We start from the raw sequence: 19,683 nt of genomic DNA, 5'->3' as shown, positions 1-19,683 counted from the left end.
CTTTACGTGGTCAACAGATAAATCGTTCATGCGATACCCGCTTTCTCTCTGCATGGGTCTCTATGGGATACTTACAAGAAAGCTACCGGCGCATCTTTTTTCTTTTCATATTTTTCTTTTCCGGTTTAATTTTACTCTTGACTGATCTTTCGAGGCGCTTAAAGGAGGTATCGGGGATCTGCTTTAACAAGGTGAGCTAACCATCGAGCGCCTTGTTGTATCATGTCCGCTAATATATCATTAGAGGTTTAACAAGCAATATCTCTCTGGGCATGCGAAGTCTGCGGGGATATGCCTGAATACGGCGATGACAAAACAATTCGTCATGAACAATCAGTCGAGATTGAATCATGGGTCATGGGCAGCCTTGGGGAAAACATCGCGTTCGGTCGACTGCCTGGGATTCAACGGTGCGCTTATGATATGGTGGCGAAGAGGTCTCCCAGTCACCTTGAACCACGACAACTGTGGGCTCAAGGCTGGGTGTTTGGTGATTTTATTTTCAGTTGATCCGTGGCGATTCTACGCTCATTTCTAAAATTGGGTTTATATGGGACGCGTTTACCGATAGCAGTAATCGATTTGAAGAGGACAGCCCTGTTGGCCAGCTTATTTTGTCTGTTGAGAGGCTGAATATAGATAAGGCCGTGGCAAAGCAATCTTGGGGTTCGTATGATTCCATATTGGTACATAGACATGATAAATACAGCAGTCTTCCGCTTCTTATACACGAGTGCAACGTAAATGCCCGGGCCAATATCGCCAAACCCAATATAGAAAAGAAAAGAGAAGACAAAGGTATGCTCCCTGAAACCCCATATGAGCAATCTAATGCCTATAGCTGTTCGATGGATGATACCAGATTGTCCAGCTGATCCGGGTCGGATTCCAGGACATGAGCAAGCGTTCGATACGCACCTTGCAACCGTCGCCACCTCATTTCGTTTTCAAGCTGCCTTGATTTTTCTGCGGCGACGTCTAGGACCTTTTTGGGGATGCGGGCCAAGCGGGCGACGTTGAGCCCGTACGAGCGATGGGCTATGCCCTCTCCCACTTCGTAGAGGAAGGTGATTTCCTCCTCGCCATCAGGCCCCTTGTCCGCGTTGAACTTCATGTGGACGTTTGTGACGCCGGGCAGGCCATCGGCGATGCGGGCGAGGTTCTGGTAGTGGGTGATGAAGAGGGTGAGGCACCTGGTCTCGGTGACGACGTGGTGCAGGACGGCCTGGGCGATGGCGGCGCCGTCGTGGGTGCTGGTGCCGCGGCCGAGCTCGTCGAGGATGACGAGGCTGCGGGGGGTGGCGGAGCGGAGGATGCGGGCCGTCTCGGAGACCTCGACCATGAAGGTGGACTCGCCGGCGAAGAGGTTGTCCCTGGCGCCGGCGCGGGTGTGGATGGCGTCGCAGAGGGTGAGCTCGAGGGCGTCGGCGGGGACGAAGGAGCCGATCTGGGAGAGGAGGACGATGAGGGCGACGGCGCGGACGAAGGAGGACTTGCCGCCCATGTTGGGGCCGGTGATGAGGTGCGCCAGGGCGGAGGGGTGAGAGAGGGTGGTGCTGAAGGGGATGTAGCTGCCTTCGAGCATGTGCTCGGCCATGGGGTGGCGGCCTTGGGAGATGGAGATGGAGGGCTCGCTGGTGGCGGGCAAAAAGGTCGGCTTGGTGTAGCCCGGCTGGGCGGCGACCTTGGCGAGGGAGAGGAGGCAGTCGAGGGTGGCGAGGGCGGAGATGGCGTCCCGGAGGGGCTGGTACTCGGACGCGATGGAGGCGAGGAAGTCCTTGAAGGCCTTGTCGCAGGCTGCGGCGAGGGCCTCCCGGTGCTGGTCGCGCTCGGTGATGAGGCGGATGACCTCGGGGGTGTGGAAGCGCGAGAGGGCCTTGGTGCCGGAGATCTTGCTCCAGGAGGCGGGGACGTTCTTGATGTCCTTGTTGGGGACGGCGATGAGATACTCGATGCCCGCGACGGTGACGTATTCGACGCTTTTCGCTTTGATCTTCTGAGCGGCGACGGCGCGTTGCTGGTCGAGTTCGTGCTCGACGTGGGCGATGCCCAACTGGTGGTCCTGAATCTCTTCGGTGTGATATTCTTCTCGGAAGAAGCCATACTTGTCGTCCTTCTTGGCGGCATATGCATTGATGCGATCGAGATAGGAGACGACCGAATCCAGGATCTGGGGTAGCGTAGTGATGGCGTTGACGATGAGTGGTGAGTCAAAGGGCACGTCGGAGGCTGATTTGATGGACGAGTAGTGACTGGCAATCTTTTGTAACGTCTGAAGCACGGCCAGAAGCTCTGGCCTCGTACACTTGCCGTAGTAGATTCGGATGAGACTGCGCTCGAGGTCAGCCTTGGTGGTTGTGAGGAGTCGTTCCAAGTCGTCGACGGGCGATGTGTTTTGCTTGTCGAGAAGCTCCTGAACCGCGGCGAGGCGCTCGTCCAGCCGCTCTCTGTCGAGCAATGGGCGGCCGACCCATTTCCGCAGGAGACGTTGGCCAAAACGGGTGAGCGTCTTGTCGACAGCCCAGAAAAGGCTGCCCTTTGGCGAGTGATCGGTGGAATTGCGGTAGACTTCGAGGCTCTCCAGCGTCGTGCCGTTGATCAGCATGTGGGATCGGGTGCTGAAGCTCTGGAAGTACTTTGTAAGGCCAAAGATGTGCTGCAGCCCGTACTCTTGCAGGTGGGTGATCATGGCAGACAGACAGATGGTGATGGCTTCGGGGAGCTTTAGCACCTTGTCGAGCAGGGCGCTCGCAGTCTCATTATCCGACGCCTCCTTCACTTGGTCGGCGTAGAACTGTGTCACATGCGAATATGCCTCGGCGGCCATGGTCTTGCTCTTGGGCACACGCTCAACGCGGGCACGATCGCCAAACACATTGGTGCTGCTGCCCGACAGGTGCTGTATCAGCTTGTCGGTCCCCTTGGTGATGTCTCCTACGATGAGGAACTCGCAAGGCGATATGTGCAACAGCCTTGTCTCGATCTCGCTCCGCATGAAACCGTCTTCAAAGTTATCGTAGATGATATCGCCAGTGGCGGGCTGGACAGCGAGAATACCGACATTGACGTTTTCATCGGTGCCGGCGCCTTTGGATGCTGTTTCGGTGATACAGAGCAGATAGCCGCCTGATGGGGCGGAAGCGTCCTGGCTGTCCAGCTCTCCATTCTCGTCCACGTACGTCCCCTTTGTGTAGAGATTCGTGAGCTTGCGGACAAACGGGGCGTTTCTGTTGTCGCCAGCCTTCTTCAGGGCCGCTGTCTCGATTTGGCGTACAACTCCGACTTTGTGGCCGGCAGCAACGAGGCGCTTCGCGTGAACGGGCAACCTGTGGACCGGAATGCTGGCCGACGCGAATCGATCCAAGTGAGCTTCCGAAGGATCTGGTACGAGTCAGTGAAGCTCGTTGCACGGAGGCTGGTAAGGATGGAGGTACATACGCTCATCATAACGCATTTTACCTGGTATGCACACGATGCCCAGCTCCTTGGCAGCCACTCGGGCATCCTCACCAAAGAATCGAAACTTGTAGCCAACCTCGACAATGAGGATCGTGTCCATGTGCTTCCGCTTGATGTCCAAGAACTGGATCTCCATCGGAGTGAGCTTTCCCGTTTTCGCTCCCTTCTTCTTTGCTTTGGATGCAACCGGGGCTTCCTCCTCCTCCGGATCTGCATCAGCATCTTCGTCGTCGCCAGCGATACCGCTGTCCTGTGCTTTTAAGCCCCAAGACAAAGCATCGGGATGGCCCAGTTTCTTGACAAATTTCCTGTGCAGCTCCTCATTCCGCCTCCTGGCCTCTGCATCATCGCTGTCGTTGCCAATGTCTCCTTGTGAGTTCGACTCGTCGTAGCGGTAGCGCTGTGCTCGTGCGGAAGTCGGGCTTCGATTGCTGGCCACTGCAGTGGCGGACGGGTCTTTGCGGAAAAAGGAGCTTTCGCCATCGACTGAACCATCGTCGCCTTTTGCTCTCTTTGCCGCTTCCTCGGCTGTTCCATTGGCCTTATCGCTCTCCTTCTCGAGCGGTCGCTTCCTTGACGGCAAATCCGACTCTTGCACAGGGGTTGGCGACGAAGGCACTGCGGGCTGGGAGGACGAAGCGGTGCCATTGACGGCCTTGGGCGTGAAAAAGGCCGTCAGCGACTTTTGCTTCTTCTCTGGAGCTTTCGAAAGAGGCGCCATGGCGAGACTGAGGGCAGTGCAAGAGTCCAGTCACCCTTTGCCATGTACGAGATTCGCCGTGTTGCTCCGGAAATTTTGTATGACAAGAGACAACATGCGATAACGGTTTGGCGGGTGAGGCAGCGTGAACCTCTCAACGCGTCCAGCAGGTGCAGTTGCGCGTTTGTAAGGCCCCATATTCTGCCTGTTTAGGAAGTATCGACGTCAGGGACCTCTTATCTTATCAGCCAGTTCCATCAGACAAAATCATGCCTCCAGGTAAGGTATTCTTCTTCAGAGCATCAAGTTTGACAACAAAGAGATTTGGTGACGGTTCATGTCATGATCATGACCAAATATTCCTTGTGTGATACAGAAGCTTCCACGGCAGATCTCAAAGCATGGTGGCCTCTCAAATCGACATCAAAACCTCGGCTATAGCTTTCAAATACTAGCAGTATGCTGGTTTTGTCTCTAAGCACGGCCATCAGACAAAATCCTCATACTATCCAGCGGCAGAGAGATGCCGCGATGACGACTCATGCCGGCCGCGGATCGCTTGATGCTACAGCCGATTCCTGTAATACAGATCTTTTTCCGTAGTAGTAGGAATCATACAGAAGCTCGGAGTAACGCTCAAAGCGCTGCACATCCCACCTGTATCCACCGGGCCATGGTTGATGCTGGTTCTCTGCCCGATGCGGGATGGAAGAGCATCCCGAAAAAGCAGACAGAGCACAGCCCCTGAGCCCGCAATCTCAGGGACGCGCAATTCGACCTAGACGAGGCCTTTGCGAGTTCTTGGCCTCACGATGCCAGCGCTTCCACTGAACGCGCCATAGGCCCATTCGCACGATTCTGGGAATCTGGGGCCCTGCTCACGTCGGCGCTTACAGGGCTGCCGAAACGGCGCTGCGCAGCCAATCAGGCGGCGTTCCAGGCTGTCGACACGCCGCCACTGGCCCCTAGTCTCTGGAGCACGACTCCAGCCATGGCACCAGAGCGGGCGTGAGGTTCTGGTTGCCGCCGGCCCCTGTTCTGGTCTGGCATGGCTGATGATCTTTGTTCGCGGAGCTACTCTGGTGTTGCGGATGGAGGCACTAGTAGGTAACGGACGGTACCAAACAGTACCGCCTTGTTGCGAGTAGTTTAGCAGCGGTGACAGGTCCTACATGGGTACCTCTTGGGGTCCGTCCTGGCCATGTGAAGACTCGGAGTGGCATTTGACTTGACTTGGGCAGCAAAACCAAAGGTCTCACAACAAGGTAGGCTCTGCAATAATTAAGCCGTCCATTTTGGCGCCGACGTTCCTCTCCTACCATAGTTTCTCTTTTTCTTGTCAGTTGCGACCTGTTTCTCTCCTCCATCACGAACCAACCGACGTCCTCCAGCCCTCATCTCCCTGCCGTCTCCCATCGCGGCATCTCACTTACATACAAGCCCAGCTTCTGTTGCAGCGGGCCGTGCGGCCAGTTCTGCGACCCGTCCGTCATTGGAGAACCGCCAGCTCGAAGCTAGAGGGGTTAGTACCAGGTACGTAGAGCGTCAACCCCGCCACCAGCTTCTGTGCCGCCACAACTGCTAAGGAGATACCGACGAGGCAGAGCAGCAGTACAGAGCGCCCAAACAAACGAGCAGCCTGACGATAGTCGACTGATTTCCTCTCGTCGTCACGGTCCTTGATTGCTTTGCTTTCTTTTCGGCCCTGCAGCGGCTACCAGAGCGTTCGACGACTCCTTGTAGAGCGCTCTAGTCTTGGCTTCCCCTGCCGCCGTCTTCACCTCTATACGAGTAAGCACCTTCACCTCACCCATACTTGATCCAACTCCTTGCGCACATTCTCTGACAGGTTGGCTGTCTGTTTCACATCGAATAGAGTCTCTTCTCGCGGTCGAATCAATATGGAGCGCAGCCGTGGCATCCCGGACTCGGAGCTGTTCCTGAGCAAGCCTGCGCCGGAAGACTGCGACAGCCCGACGGTCGAGCCGTTGCGCATCTTCAAGCCTCAGAGCCCCGAGCCTTACTCTCGCGTGTCTTCGACCTCCTCCAACAGACCAACCTTCCCGCTGCCTCCCGGGGCGTCGAGCTCTGCCGCGCCTTTGCCGTTCCCAGATGACGACGACATCCACAAGCCGACTGTTCCCAAGCCGACTGCCCCCAAACCCTACGGCGCTGCCTACAACGACGCTGCCTACAACGATACGAGCCCGAGGCTGGACACCAATGTTGGCGCCGAGAAGAAGCCAGGTCTGGCTGAGAGGCGGGGTGCCGCGCCCAAGCCCATCCACTCTCCGTCCAGTCCTGACGCCGATTATGGCCTCTTTGCGAGGCCGTTGCAAGACAAGCCTGCCGCTTCGACAACCAACTACCCGACCTACCAAAAGACGTACTACCCGCCTCCGGGAGCGGCTTCAGCCGGGCCGTCGAGCAGTACACCACCGCAGCCTCAGCCATACCAACAACCGCAGCAGTACCAGCAGTATCAGCAGCCCCAATCCAACGAGCACCAGGCGCCGCAGCAACCCCCCAAGATTCCCCAGGCTGAGCATCTGGCCGCGGCAGATTCCGGTGTCAATCGATTTGCTTCTACGGCATCGAACTCGACTACTAGAGCCAGCCGCGGCTCGCCGCCTCCTCCGGAGACTCCCATCGTAGGACCCGGAAGCGTGCCGGGAGGCGGCATCGAGGCTCGGTATGCGGCTTCGGGCATCCCGGGCACAGCAACCCTCACCAGTCTCCAAGCCGCCCAGGTCCAGGGCGCCGCGGCCGCGCAGAGGCTGGCACAATATAACAACCAGCAGCCCCAACCTCAGCGACCCTGGACACCTACAGAATCTCCAGATCAGGCCCCGTCGGGCCCTCCAACTGTATACCAGGGCATGAACGCGGTCTCGTATCCTCCGCCTCAGCAGCCAGTCAGCAGCCCTCCTCCTCAGCAACACCCAGCTCAGGCCCAGGGCAACGCTCCGCCTCAAATCAGTGTCCTGGAGCAAGATTTCCAGCGCTTGTCCACAAGCTCTCCTCCGCCAGCTTACTCGAGCGTGAACCCCAGCGGGCGAGCCTCCTATCCCAATGAGAAACAGCGGCCGCAGCAAGCCAACCAAACACCTGCCCCTGCTGCCACACCCGCCGCTGTTCCATCCTCCCAAGCTTCTGCGTCCACCTCGGCGCCGCCAGCCAAAGAAGCTGTGGTGGCCGCGGCTACGGCGGCAGCCACCGCCGCTGCTGCTGCGGGCCTGAGCTCTGCAGCTCCCCATAACCAGGGCCATCCTGCGTTTGCAAACGATCCCAGGCCTGAGCCAGTTATTCAGCATGCTCAGGTTACTGTGCCTCCAAATCTCGCAGCAGCCGGTCCGGTCTCGCCTCCCCCCTTGCCCGAGGGATGGATTGCCCATCTTGATCAGAATTCGGGCCAGTACTACTACATCCATCTGGCGACGCAGGCGACGCAGTGGGAGTTTCCAAAGGGCCCAAATCCTATCCAACATGAGCAAGCCCCTCTTTCGCCTACAGCCTCGACATACGGTAACCCCTTGGCTTCCCCCATGTTTGGCAAAACACCCATGGCCTCCCCCATGTTCCCTCCGCACACGCCAGGATACGCTGAGAGCATCATGAGCGTTGCGGCCTCACAAGCCCCGACCGTTGGCTTCACTGGGCCACCACCGAGCGCCGGTGTGGATATGTACAGGATCCAGCCGACGAACGGAGTCTACTTTGGCCCTTACTTGAAATACGTCAACATGAACATCGAGACCGGACACTGGTTCGGCAGCATTCTCATCGTCACCGATGCGCCTCAGCCACCCACCATCCACTTACACCAGAGCATGGATCTTTCGCCAAACCCCAAGCAGCTGATCCCTCATGCAATCCACGTCCATCAGCGTTGGACCTTTTTCAAGTACGAGATTGACATCGAAATGGGAGAAGCCACTGACCGATGGACTTATGCGGTTACGTCCCACCTTGGCTGTACCCGCTACGAGTTTATTGTTGCTGGAAGGCATGAGACTGGCTGGCGATTCATTGCTCATTCTGGTAACGACTTCGCCGTCAGCACGTCCCAAAACGAACGCTCCAAGCTGGGCGGCGTTGGTTTCATGTGGAAAGATGTCCTCCAGAAGAATGTAGAATGTGGCGGCTTCCACGTACAGCTCGGCTTGGGTGATCAGATCTATGGCGACCGGCTATGGAGGGAGGTGCCACTGATGAAGCAATGGCTCGCAATGAGCGGCAGAGACAACAAGAGAAACACTCAGTGGACTGCTCACCACGAGGAGGATGTCAGCCATGCCTACTTCCATTACTACACGAGCCACTTCGACCAGCCTTATCTGCGGGAGGCTTTTGCTCAGATTCCTCACATTCTGCAGATTGACGACCATGACATGTAAGTGCAAGATTGGAGCCTGTGTGTTTTACGTCGCTGACAGTCTAATAGCTTTGATGGATTCGGCTCGTACCCTGACTATATGCAGTCGTCTGCCATCTTCAAGAACACAGGTCGTATCGCAATGGACATGTACCTGTTGTTCCAGCATCATACTACGGTTGAAATGATGCGCAATGTCAGCACTGACCATGACATCTTTACCATCACGGGTACTGGGTGGCATTTCGTCAAGTATCTTGGCCCGGCAGTGACCGTTGTCGGACTGGACTGCCGATCGGAACGAACTCAGGCTCGTGTGATGGCCGGGCCTACGTATCAGGGCATCTTCCCAAAGGTTGCGACTCTACCACCCAGCGTACAGCATGTTATCTGGATGGTAGCGGTTCCCCTGATATATCCCAGACTGGACACCGTGGAGAGCTTGGCCAACACGGTTGCCGCGGGAAAGAAGGCCGTCAACACGACATACAACATCCTGGGCAAGGTCACAAGTTCCGTCGCCGGCGTTGTGGGCGGCAAGGAGGTGGTGGCACAAGGCTTCAACCAAGTCAAGAAGGCTGTTGGCAAATCTGGGCTCATGGGCAACGTCCTCAACCAGTTTGGTGAGCTGGACATCCAGGAGGTGCTCAAGGACATGTGGACACATGACTCCAAAGATCTCGAGCGGACGTACTTTATCCGCACTCTGCAAGGCATCTCACAGCAGAAGGGTATCCGCATGACATTCTTGTCCGGAGGTAGGTTCCCCCTTCCTCGTTTCTGCCCGCCGATGTATCCTGGGGCTAACTCGTAAATCTGCAGATGTCAACTGTGCAGGAGCTGGGCTTGTGCACGACCCAACACACCCCGGCGACCACAAGACAATGTACCAGATCATCACCTCGCCCATCGTGTCCGCGCCTCAGAGCTCCTACGTCTTGAAGCTGCTCCACAACAACAAGATGCTCTACGTGCCGCAGAACGGGCAGAAGTCCACGCACGAGGTGTCCGACACCAAAGAGGACATGATGGAGATCTTCCACACCGATGCCAGCGGCGCGACGAGGGAGCTCAAGAAGCTCATGGGCCGCAGGAACTACGTGGCCTTCGTTGCGTACGACCACGACGCCGTCATGGCGCAGAGCCAGGCGCCGTTCAGCCCCAACCCCAGTATCCACAGCAGCCAGCAGCAGGGCCTGTCGCGGTTGAGTCTTGCGGTGGACTTTGTGGTGCAGGGGGATGGTGCTTATACGGCTACGACCAAGTATGGGCCTGTGATTATTCCTCACCTCGAGTATGGAAGGTAAAGGGGGGTCTCAATGCTTTTCTGGTTGCGTGTGATGAGTAAGGAGAGGGAAAAGAAAGAAAGAAAGAAAGAAAGAAAGAAAGAAAGAGGGGGGAAAGATGGTTGGCTATGCAGTTTGTTACCGAGAGAGGGTGAGAAACATCTTGTTGCCATTTATTCTCATGATTCTGTACATATATAAAGATGAACGAAAGCTGCTATTTTCTTGTAGTTAGTATTGGTTTTGAGCATGTGCGTGATGCTACTGGTAGTTTCGCTGTTGGAAAGGAAGCAAGAGAGATTGATGCGCCCTTGAATAGAAAAGGAATTGGTGTAAATTTGTATGTGCATCTTTGGTATTGTTGGTATATATCTAGATTGGAATCCGGTGGCACCATCGTGGAGGCGCCTGTCCTATCTTTCGCGGAAAATGATCGCTCCGACCCCCCCTCTCGCCAAACGTGCGTATTGTCTCTCCCCCATTTTACGAAGAAGCCAAAAACAAAGACGAAAAAGAAGAAAATGTTCAGAGGTCGAAGAGCTCCTTCAGAATGCGCATGGTATCCTCGGGGCCCTTGACAGAGTGGCCAATGGTCCGGGGGTCGCTGTAGATCTCCCAGTCGTTGCCGCCCTCAAAGGTCTTGTCGCCGAAGAAGTGGATGTTCTTGTAGGTGATGCCGTCGGGCTTCTTGGCCTCGTTCTCGAGGTGCTGCAGGCAGTAGGTCTTGTCCCAGCCGTTGGGGAAGACGTCGAAGGAGATTTGGCCGCCGATGGAGAAGCTGAAACGACATGTTAGCTGGGAGCTTTGTACCAGGGAAGGGGGCAGATGTCTTAAAAGGAAGAACGTACGTGAGACCGAGGTGTCCAAACTTCTCCTTGAGGGCGGCGACAAACTTGTGCCTGACCTTGGCCTCCTTGTCAAAGGCCTCGAAGTCGTTGCGCTCCTGGGTGCTGGCGTTCCTGCCGACGGGGCTGACGTTGATCATGCCGTTGCGGAACTCGACAAAGGTGCCCCTCTTGACGGGGATGTCGAGGTCGGCGATGTAGTGCAGGCAGAAGTTGACGAGCTCCTTGTACTGGGGCTCGCCGATCCAGCGGATGAAGCTGTTGGAGGCGAGGGGCTGGCCGAGCTTGTACGCCGTCAGGCCGTTCTCGGCGAAGCAGAAGTCGAAGAGGGAGGTGACGGGGGCGCCGGCGGGCTTGCCGAGCTGCTCCTCCTGCTTGACGAGGTCGGAGCCGCCGACGAAGCCGATGGCGCACTTTTGGCGGAGGGACTGCAGGAGGGCGAGGATTTCGGGGGAGGCGTCCTGATGGGTTAGAGCCATGTGTTAGTGAGGGATGGGATTCAAGGGAGATGGACACGATTGGGAGAACAAGGGGGAAACAGAAGATGGGAATCACCCATCGGCGAGAGTTGGGAGGGCTTGGCTTACAAGACGAGCAGGAGTCAAGGTGCCGTCGACGTCGAAGAGGCAGATGGTGTCCTTGAGGGGACGCTCCTCCAGAGGGGGGTAAGTCGGGACAGACATGGCGGGCAATTGAAGCTGATTATGAAGTGACAAGTATAAAGAGATGGACAGAGGCAACAAGGCTAATTGGAGAGAGAAGAGAGGAGGGGGGGGGGGGGGGATATATGTAAATCTGGAAGAAAAAGACAACAAGACTCAAGTTGTCCAGAAGTTCGTGAAGGTTACAAGTGGGATGTTGCACCTGAGGGGTCAGAATCGCCGGGCGGTCAAGACAAAATGCATACTCCCATTGGCCACAGCTCGTGTTAGTGCGCAGGCGCTATTGGATGCGCTGCCTGTGTCCCCTGTGCTAACTGTATTTACAGGCGATCTTTCCACTGGGCTGGAACCTCACAGGGGGGCAGTGCATCGAGTGTGACTGAGAGGACCCTACTTAGAAATGAAATGAAATGACATGTGGTGATGAGCCACTAATTTCAGCATACGAGCCACGTTTCAGTAATTTTTCAAAGACCGAGAGAGAATAGGATACTGGGCAGTCATTCATTGGCAAAGACGTCCATGGATCAATTGATCAGGTGTTGTTTTAGAAATGAAGGGCATACACAGCCTCTGTCTGGAGTAAATGGGATGACGAGTCGATGCAACTCCAAGTTGAATCTGCGTCACCCTAGAATCCAATCCTTAACACCAGAGGTTTGCGAGCGCATACAGATCAAGCATCAAGATTGACTACAAGATTGATTGCATGTGGCAGTGGCATACTTTCAATAGCACTATATATGTTGCTGCTGGTATCTAAACTATTCAAATCGCTATTCCATATATGTAGTCAGCTGCTTCCATCAAAACAAAAAACAGTGATTCAAAGAACCGTACTTCAAGTAGAGATGCTTCAAAGCTTATGCTCGCAATGATGCATCAAGTCCATATCCCCGTCCGTGGCGTCATTCTCCCAAACGTCGTAACCTCGTACACGCATAACAATATATGCCTAGCAATACTTCGTAAACACTCCTTCCTCGCGTTGATCAATCAAAATCCCCAAGCGCACCCGTGACTTCAACAACCACGTTGGCAATCGTGCTGGCTGACCAGATGGCGATCAGTGCCCAGCCGATTCTGCGACTTAAAATCCACTTGTTCAGAGGCACGGCTATCAGCAGCCCGACGAGGATCACGAGCAGCGTGATGGACGAAATCATCAGGGTGCCCCCGATCTGAATCCGATACGGCTGGTACGCGTAATCATCCCCGGGATGCTTGTGCTTATGGCGGTTTGCGTCTTCAACCATCATTAATACACCGCCCACGCCAATGCCAAGCAGGATGTTGAGCATTGGCCCTCCAAAGCAGGCAGACCTGTAGCAAACAATCTCAGTCAGCAACAGGAAGCAGAGGGAGAAAGAAGAGGTGAACTTGTTGCAACTTACAATGCCATGACGGGGTACCCAAGTCGAGCCACCGTGATATCAGCTACCAGATCACCCACACTGTTGCCGGCCGCAAAGATGGTGAGGCCAAGCAAAGCCTCGGAGATACCCAAGACAACGCCAAACGCTTTCAAAACACCCACAACCTCGCCCGCCACAGTCGATATCCAGGCAATGCTGATGACGAATCCCAAGAAGCAGAACAAAAAGTGGCTGTCAGGTCGCTTCTGCTCCGAAGTAAGCATAAGCAAGGCCGCCAGCAGAATCAGCGACCCAAGAAGCGTCCACAGAATCATGCGCACCAGCGTGCCCTTGGGGTCCTCCCACTCTTCCGAGAGGTTTGCCCAGACAATGAAGACGACGAAAAGGGGCCCGGTGAAGAACTGGAGGCAGACAAGCCAGCGGTTCCATCCCAGCTTCTCCTGGCTTCCTTGGCTAATAGATCGAACTTCGGATAGGGGCTTGGGCGCGCCAGGCTCATGGGTCCGAGGAGATACACCCACAGCGTCCTCATTCGGCAGTTCCAGAAGCGGTGTTCGAATACTTCCAGTCATGGCATCGCTATTTCGGCGTTGCATCGAGTATCTCCGGAAACGCTCCCATTCATTCTCGGGTTCGATCTCGCCTGGCTGAATCGATATGGGCGGAGCTGTGTGTCCAATCCCATGATGACCGGAATGGTAGGAAACGCCATCGTCCATAGACTCAAAGTCCCCGGACGTCTCTGACTCAACAACCGGGAGCGTTATGACCAAAAGAAAGATGCTTGGTACCGATATGACGCTGATGAGCTTATCCCACAATGCCTTTTCTTTCCACCCTTGCAATGTCGGGAATAGGGTAGCAAGGAGAACGTGCGGTGCGGGGAGAAACGAGTATGGCCACCATCGAACCGGCCGCGAGGCAGCCTCCGTACTGTTCAGAGCGGCGAATGGGCTCTCACGTACGGTAGCGGAAGGCGGTAGCGCGCTGAATCCAACCTGCTCCGGCTGCGTATTTGGCGACATGGGCATAGGGGAGTCACTATACTGAGGAAACGGCAAGACGGGCGATGTTGTACTACTGAGGCTGCCGCGTCGACTCGGTATCTGCAGCTGAAGACGAGGCGTGGGGGTTTCCGTGATCGGTTGCAGATGATGACTACCAGCGGCAGCCCCTATCATGTCGATAGGAGGGGGGGCCAGTTTGCCGTCGATCTGGTACGATGGTGCAGGGCTCGCCGTCCTTTGGCTGCCAGCACCGTCGTATGGGGGAGCCAGGCTGGAATCAGAATCGTCTTGCACAGAAATCAGCAGGTCGTCGGGTACAGATGACGAGACTGGCGCAGTTCCGTGCGACCTGGCTCTCTCTCTCCCGCTGGCGGTTGTGGCGTCATAGGTTGAAGCATGTCGTTGCATGGCAGGTACTATCTCAGAGAGGGCGCTCGTGCTACCTCTCCGCCCTCTGTAGACGTGATTTTCGGAATAGCTCCTGGCTGGGATAGGTGAGAGCTGAAGGTTGCTCTCCCGCTGCAAATGTGCCAGGGCAGACCTGAACTCCAATGCTCCTATCAGACTGGGTCGAATCGGCGTGATTGTGTTTCGCCGCTTCCCCTGAGGACGCAGGATTCGCATGCTTCGTGTCACCTCCGCCGCAACCATTCGTTCATGGTCTTCGTCCGGTTCTCCGCTGTCCTCGCTCATGGGCGTCTCAGCTGCCTGACCATCAACCTCGATGATCGGGCCGCGCTCCAGCGCCGAAAGGATGCTATCCCCAATTGTGCTTGGCGCATGTCTCTCTGGCTCTTGGCTCACTTCGTCGGGCTCGTCTCGGTAGGGCTCGCCAGCCAGCTCATCGCCGCTGTGACCAGTCAGTCCGTAGAAGTGGCTGCGTGCCTCTCCTTCTCTGCGCAGCAAACGCTTCCTCCTTGTTGTATACCAATGCCATCCAACAACAGTGACGACGTAGAGAAGGTAATATCCAATCATGGCGCAACACTCCCAAAATCGCAGCGATCCGTCGGCCAAGAACCCCATAGTAAAGGCGACCGCAACGATGAAGAAGCATATATCCCTGGCATAAGTCCGACGGTCCACTCGAAATTCTCGGACCAGCGCCATGGAACCCGCCACGACGCCCGTGATGAAGCAGGCAGCGCCGATGAGCTCGCCGACAGCCATGCTCGCGCTGTTGGACCTCATGGCTGCAAAGGTGCTGAAGACATCGGGGGAGCCATTGCCAAAGGCGAGGAACGTGACGCCGGCAAGACTTTCGCTCAGGCCCAGGATGGTCGCAATCGTGCTAAGGTTGACGCTGAAGAAGTCGCTCGCCGCGATGCCGATCGTGGTAAACAAGAGCCCCAACCACGATACCAGCAGGACAAAGGCAACGGGCTGCGCTTTGCCCAGCTTGCAATAGTAGAGCTGGAGGTAGGGAACAAGTCCGGCATTCTCATCGGCGCAGTAAGCCAGGACAAAGGCGCACTTGTCTTTGGCAGTGTGCACCTGGCGACACTCGTGCTTGTTCTTGGAGCGTCTGAGCAGCTCCAAGCCATCGTGGCTCTGTTCCAAGTATTGGTGATGATGCTGTCTTTGTGACGTTGTTGCCCAGAAAGAGTACGCGGCCAACACCGACATCAGCAGGACCGTGGTGTAGAAAGGCCGGGAGCTCAAACGGCCCCGTCTGGCGTTTGTTGTCCGCATGCTGGTCGCATCGACATGTCGCAGGCCTGCGTCGAGGGAGTTGCTCGAGGAGAGTTGAGGGCTCTGGCCTTGATAATGGACGAGCACGAGCGTCTCATCGGTTGTGGGCTGCTGCGATATGAGAGTGGAATGACGACGATGCGCCCCAGAAGCCCGATTACGTTAGGCAATTGTGGCTGTGCGTGGGACCTTTTTCTGAGCTCCGGGGAAGATAAGCGGGCTCGCGTGGCAGCCTTGATTGTGGCTGATAAGGTACCCGCAAGGTACAGGCGCCAGTACGGCGTTTGCCTGCAGATGGAACTTGGAGGTGCGTGAATGACCTTTAGCTGCAAGGCCACCCTCTTCCACGTACCTAATGCCGTGATTCCGTAATTCCTTTCTTCCCTCTTTTTTCCATAAGGTATTCAGAGCTAGGCAAGCATCGCGATAACCAATACACACAGATGTAGCCCACGCCAGTGGCAACATTGTCCCATTGAGTTCTGACCGAGTTGCTCGCTCTCAGGTACTTTTCTGTACCTTTCTCCATCCTGAAGCGGTACCTCAATCTCAGCCAAGCGTGGCGCGTGGCGCAAGTGGCTTTCCCACTCTCGCAATCTGGTTGGCTCCTAACAGAGGGGTGCGGCACACAAGTGTGGCTGGTGCGGAGTGTTACCCGTTTCGTGTTTACCTAGAAAGTCAACAGTAAACAAAAATCAAGGACAGAGTCGACACGCGGCAGAGGCTTTGCCTCGCATACCCAAGAACAAACCCTATACGTCCGGCACGCAAAAGGGCCGTTTACCGCAATGCCTCGAGTTGCTCAGGTGCCACGCGCCGGTGGCGTCAAGCCGTCGTCAGCGTCCTCGCCGTACAACTCGCCCATCAAGTGAGCATCACGAAGCCCAAACAAACCCCCCTCACGACAGCACTTACTGATGCGAACAATGCACGACAGGATCCCCCTCAACGACGATGCGCAAGAAAAGGGCCAGCGGATGAACAATAGGAAAGCTCTTCAAGAAAAGCAGATAAACGAGATCAAGAGGGCGGCCACCCCGCGCAAGAGCATAGCGCGACTGGAAGATCTCGACAATGCTTCGCAAAGCCCCTATAATGGCACGCCTAGGGGGGGCAGGGGGTTGGTGGACGACGAGGACCCCATCATGGTCGGAGGAGTATCGGTGACGCCTATGAAGCGTGTTCCCCTTCTGGCCAACTTTGAGGAGTGGATGAAGATGGCCACCGACAACAAGATCAACGCCACCAACTCGTGGAACTTTGCCCTCATCGACTACTTCCACGACATGTCCCTGCTCAAGGAAGGCGACGGTGTCAACTTTCAGAAAGCGAGTTGCACGCTGGATGGCTGTGTCAAGATCTACACAAATCGAATCGACAGCGTCGCAACCGAGACGGGCAAGCTGCTGAGCGGTCTCGCAGACAGCAACAACAAGAAGAAAGATCGCGATGCCGAAGACGGGGCTGCCGAAGGCGAAGAGAGTGAGGAAGAGGTTGACGAAAATGGCAACGTCAAGAAGAAGACGAAGAAGAAGGTACAGAGGTCGTCTGAAGCAACACTAGCGCCATCGTTTGCCTCCCTACAGCTCAAGAAATTCGAACTCGAATTTGCCGTCGATCCCCTTTTCAAAAAGGCCTCCGCCGACTTCGACGAGGGAGGTGCCAAGGGTCTACTGCTCAATCATCTCATGATTGACTCCCAGGGCCGCATTGTCTTCGACAGCAGCGATGATGCTGGTGATGCGGACGACAAGAAGAGAGAGGGACAGCTGGATGAAGATGGAAACGAGGAAGACGACGAAGAAAACGTGCAGAGTCAGCTGGAGAAGGACAGGGCTCACCATCACGATGAAGACGGAGATCAGGAGATGATGGATGTGGATGTCGATATGGATGCCGACGCCGACGCTAACGCCAACGCCGATGTTGATGCCACCGACGACGTAAAGATCGACGTTGCAGCTCTCGCCCAACGATTCTTCCCTGATCTGAGTCTGCTAGACGAACTCGATATCTGCCCGTCACTGAAGAGTTTTGAACTGGGAGATCCCTCCGGCTCCATGGACATCCCCTTCCTCAAGGCTCCGGAAGACTGGAGAGAGCAGGACAAGGACAAGAGCTTCGGCGCTCGGGGTGATAAGTCTGGCATGTTTATCGACGAAGATGCACCAGCCGGCTTTGATGACGACGACCTGGGCCTAGGCAACTTTGATGCCACCGGTGACGTCGCTTTCGGTGAGGGTGGTGAGGCCTGGGCTCGTGAGGCTGCTCTCGAGCCTCAGATGCGTGTGTATGACGCCGGTCTAGATGGTGGTGAAGGCGGAGACGGAGATGGAGAGGGCTTTGATGAAAACGGCGAATATATCGTGTCCATGGGCAACTCACAGAATGCAGACAAGGTGCATCAGGACATATTGAGCTTTTTCGACCAGGCGTTACAGAAGAACTGGGCCAGTGCTGAGCACTGGAGGATTCGCAAGATCAAAGACACTAACAAACCAGCCGGAGAGACGAAGAAGCGCAAAGAGAAGGAGCCTTTTGAGATTGATTTCAATGCGCCTCTGAGTGCCAGTCAGTCCGACGTCATCTACACTCAAGCCACCAGCAACTCGGCGGTCTGTATGCCCAAGAAGGACTGGAAGTCAAAATCTCGAAATCTGCTTCCTGACGATAAGCATTTCACCTCAAAAGTCTTGCTGAACCTCTTCCTCAAGCCCAAGTCACGCCTGGCTCAGAGGCGGGCAGGATTTGGTGCACGCACGGGTGGCCAAGGCCACGGCGCCCAGGACAACAATCGCCAACCGGCAGGAGAACTGGACGAGGCGTTTTGGGCACAGCAGAAGGCCCCAGAGGATGCTGCCCTGGTTGATGGCGATTACGACGCCGACTTCTTCCAGGATGATGGTCTGCCGTTCCCAGGCGGGGATGACGCAGACGACGATGACCTCGAGTTTTCAGACGCCCGAGAGCATCTGTCACCTGGAGCTGAGGGGGATGTGGGCATGACAGAAGGCATTGGAATGACGGCCTTGCTGAACGGAGAGACCATGAATACCATGGGCGCCTTTGGCACGACACTCATCACCCAAACACGCCGTGTGCGTCCCGAATACGTCCAGTATGCCAGGGTCGCCAAGAAGGTGGACGTGCGCCGCCTCAAGGAGAACCTTTGGAAGGGCCTGGAAGAGTTGGAGGTATGTACTTTGTCATCTGAGCTCCTTTATCCACCAGTTTGCTAACCACTAGATCACACAGAAACCTGCCGAGCAGCCGCTGTCAGCCTCCCCCGGGCGGATATCGTCGCCGCCAAGCTCAGGGGAGGAGCCTACGCTCAAGTTCACCGAGGTGATGAATTCGCTGCAATCGGTGTACCCCAAGCCTGTCATGGCGGATATCTCCACCTCATATTGCTTCATCTGCCTGCTGCATCTGGCCAACGAAAAGGGGCTTGTGATTGAGAATACGGAGGGACTGAATGAGCTGGAGATTCGAAGAGACTGGACGGCGGAGATCACAGAAGGCGCCGTGTAGATTTGGCAGTTACCTCAAAGACGATGGCTCACAGCTTCTAATGAGTTATATGATGAATGACTTTCCTGGTTGCCGCCCCTTTTTGTTATCGGTGCCCAACTTTCCTCCGCATTGCCAGGTCTTGAAGATGCAGCAAAAGAGCAAAGACGATGATGGGATACCTGCGTAAAGTACCTAATAGGTGTCTTATCAGGAGACAAGGTAAGGCTGCCTTTTTGCCTTACTGTTGGGGTAGGCGCTGTACTAGTATAAGCAGTGAAAGCTCCTGCCTCACATGATTGTACCTTCCCTACTACCTCGTGTCTGAACCTCTGATGACCTCAAGACTTGAATCAACCCATATCAACGCCTGTCCAAATGCCATCCCGTCTCTTAATACACAAACGACATGAAGAATGAAGAAGAAAAGAGCAGGAGATATGAGGGGGGGAAGAGGAAGCGAAAAGCAGGAAAAGAAGCGGGAGGGAGAAAGGGAAAACAAAAGGAAAGGCCATGGATGAGTATCGCCTCTACAATCCACAGCTCAACCGTGTACTAATGATGTCGTTATAGCCATATTCGATCTTTTTTCTTTCCACCAACACCAGCTTCCTATCATGAAGCAGCCCGTGGGGTATCTGAACGGAATTCCGAGGATGAGCAAGACGTCTGCCAAGGGCAGAACAAAGGCGACTGGGCAAGTTCTTTGCCTTCTCTGTAACAGCTCCATGCGATGACCACGGCCAACTAAGCACGTGGTCCTCAGCGGCA

The 19,683-nt window shown here is 55.6% G+C and overlaps 5 protein-coding genes across 5 annotated transcripts; 2 read left to right on the top strand and 3 right to left on the bottom strand.

Annotated features, from left to right (window-relative positions):
* Positions 1-520: 520 nt before the first annotated feature.
* On the bottom strand, positions 521-3,559 carry BBK36DRAFT_1135770 (DNA mismatch repair protein; the record flags this gene model as incomplete). The annotated part of the gene is made up of 3 exons (XM_024892752.1): positions 521-723; positions 836-3,381; positions 3,439-3,559. The coding sequence occupies 2 exons, from the start codon at positions 3,557-3,559 to the stop codon at positions 836-838; spliced, it is 2,667 nt and encodes an 888-aa protein (XP_024748691.1). The 3' UTR covers positions 521-723.
* A 2,501-nt stretch (positions 3,560-6,060) lies between these two features.
* BBK36DRAFT_55643 (hypothetical protein) lies at positions 6,061-9,841 on the top strand (the record flags this gene model as incomplete). The annotated part of the gene is made up of 4 exons (XM_024898259.1): positions 6,061-6,589; positions 6,722-8,552; positions 8,604-9,292; positions 9,357-9,841. 4 exons carry the CDS (start codon positions 6,061-6,063, stop codon positions 9,839-9,841), a joined length of 3,534 nt encoding a protein of 1,177 aa, XP_024748690.1.
* Positions 9,842-10,345: 504 nt separating this feature from the next.
* On the bottom strand, positions 10,346-11,348 carry BBK36DRAFT_1122176 (phosphomannomutase; the record flags this gene model as incomplete). The annotated part of the gene is made up of 3 exons (XM_024890919.1): positions 10,346-10,598; positions 10,669-11,126; positions 11,253-11,348. 3 exons carry the CDS (start codon positions 11,346-11,348, stop codon positions 10,346-10,348), a joined length of 807 nt encoding a protein of 268 aa, XP_024748689.1.
* A 971-nt stretch (positions 11,349-12,319) lies between these two features.
* On the bottom strand, positions 12,320-15,402 carry BBK36DRAFT_1121892 (Ca2+ transporter; the record flags this gene model as incomplete). Its single annotated transcript, XM_024890878.1, has 2 exons — positions 12,320-12,650; positions 12,722-15,402. 2 exons carry the CDS (start codon positions 15,400-15,402, stop codon positions 12,320-12,322), a joined length of 3,012 nt encoding a protein of 1,003 aa, XP_024748688.1.
* Positions 15,403-16,328: 926 nt separating this feature from the next.
* BBK36DRAFT_1205117 (barren) lies at positions 16,329-18,993 on the top strand (the record flags this gene model as incomplete). The annotated part of the gene is made up of 3 exons (XM_024897347.1): positions 16,329-17,285; positions 17,352-18,596; positions 18,673-18,993. The coding sequence occupies 3 exons, from the start codon at positions 16,329-16,331 to the stop codon at positions 18,931-18,933; spliced, it is 2,463 nt and encodes an 820-aa protein (XP_024748687.1). The 3' UTR covers positions 18,934-18,993.
* Positions 18,994-19,683: the final 690 nt, after the last annotated feature.

The sequence above is a fragment of the Trichoderma citrinoviride genome, assembly GCF_003025115.1.
Source record: "Trichoderma citrinoviride strain TUCIM 6016 unplaced genomic scaffold BBK36scaffold_9, whole genome shotgun sequence".
NCBI lineage: Eukaryota > Fungi > Ascomycota > Sordariomycetes > Hypocreales > Hypocreaceae > Trichoderma > Trichoderma citrinoviride.
Note: the sequence above shows the minus strand (reverse complement) of the source record. Positions and strands in the feature narration are given on the sequence as shown.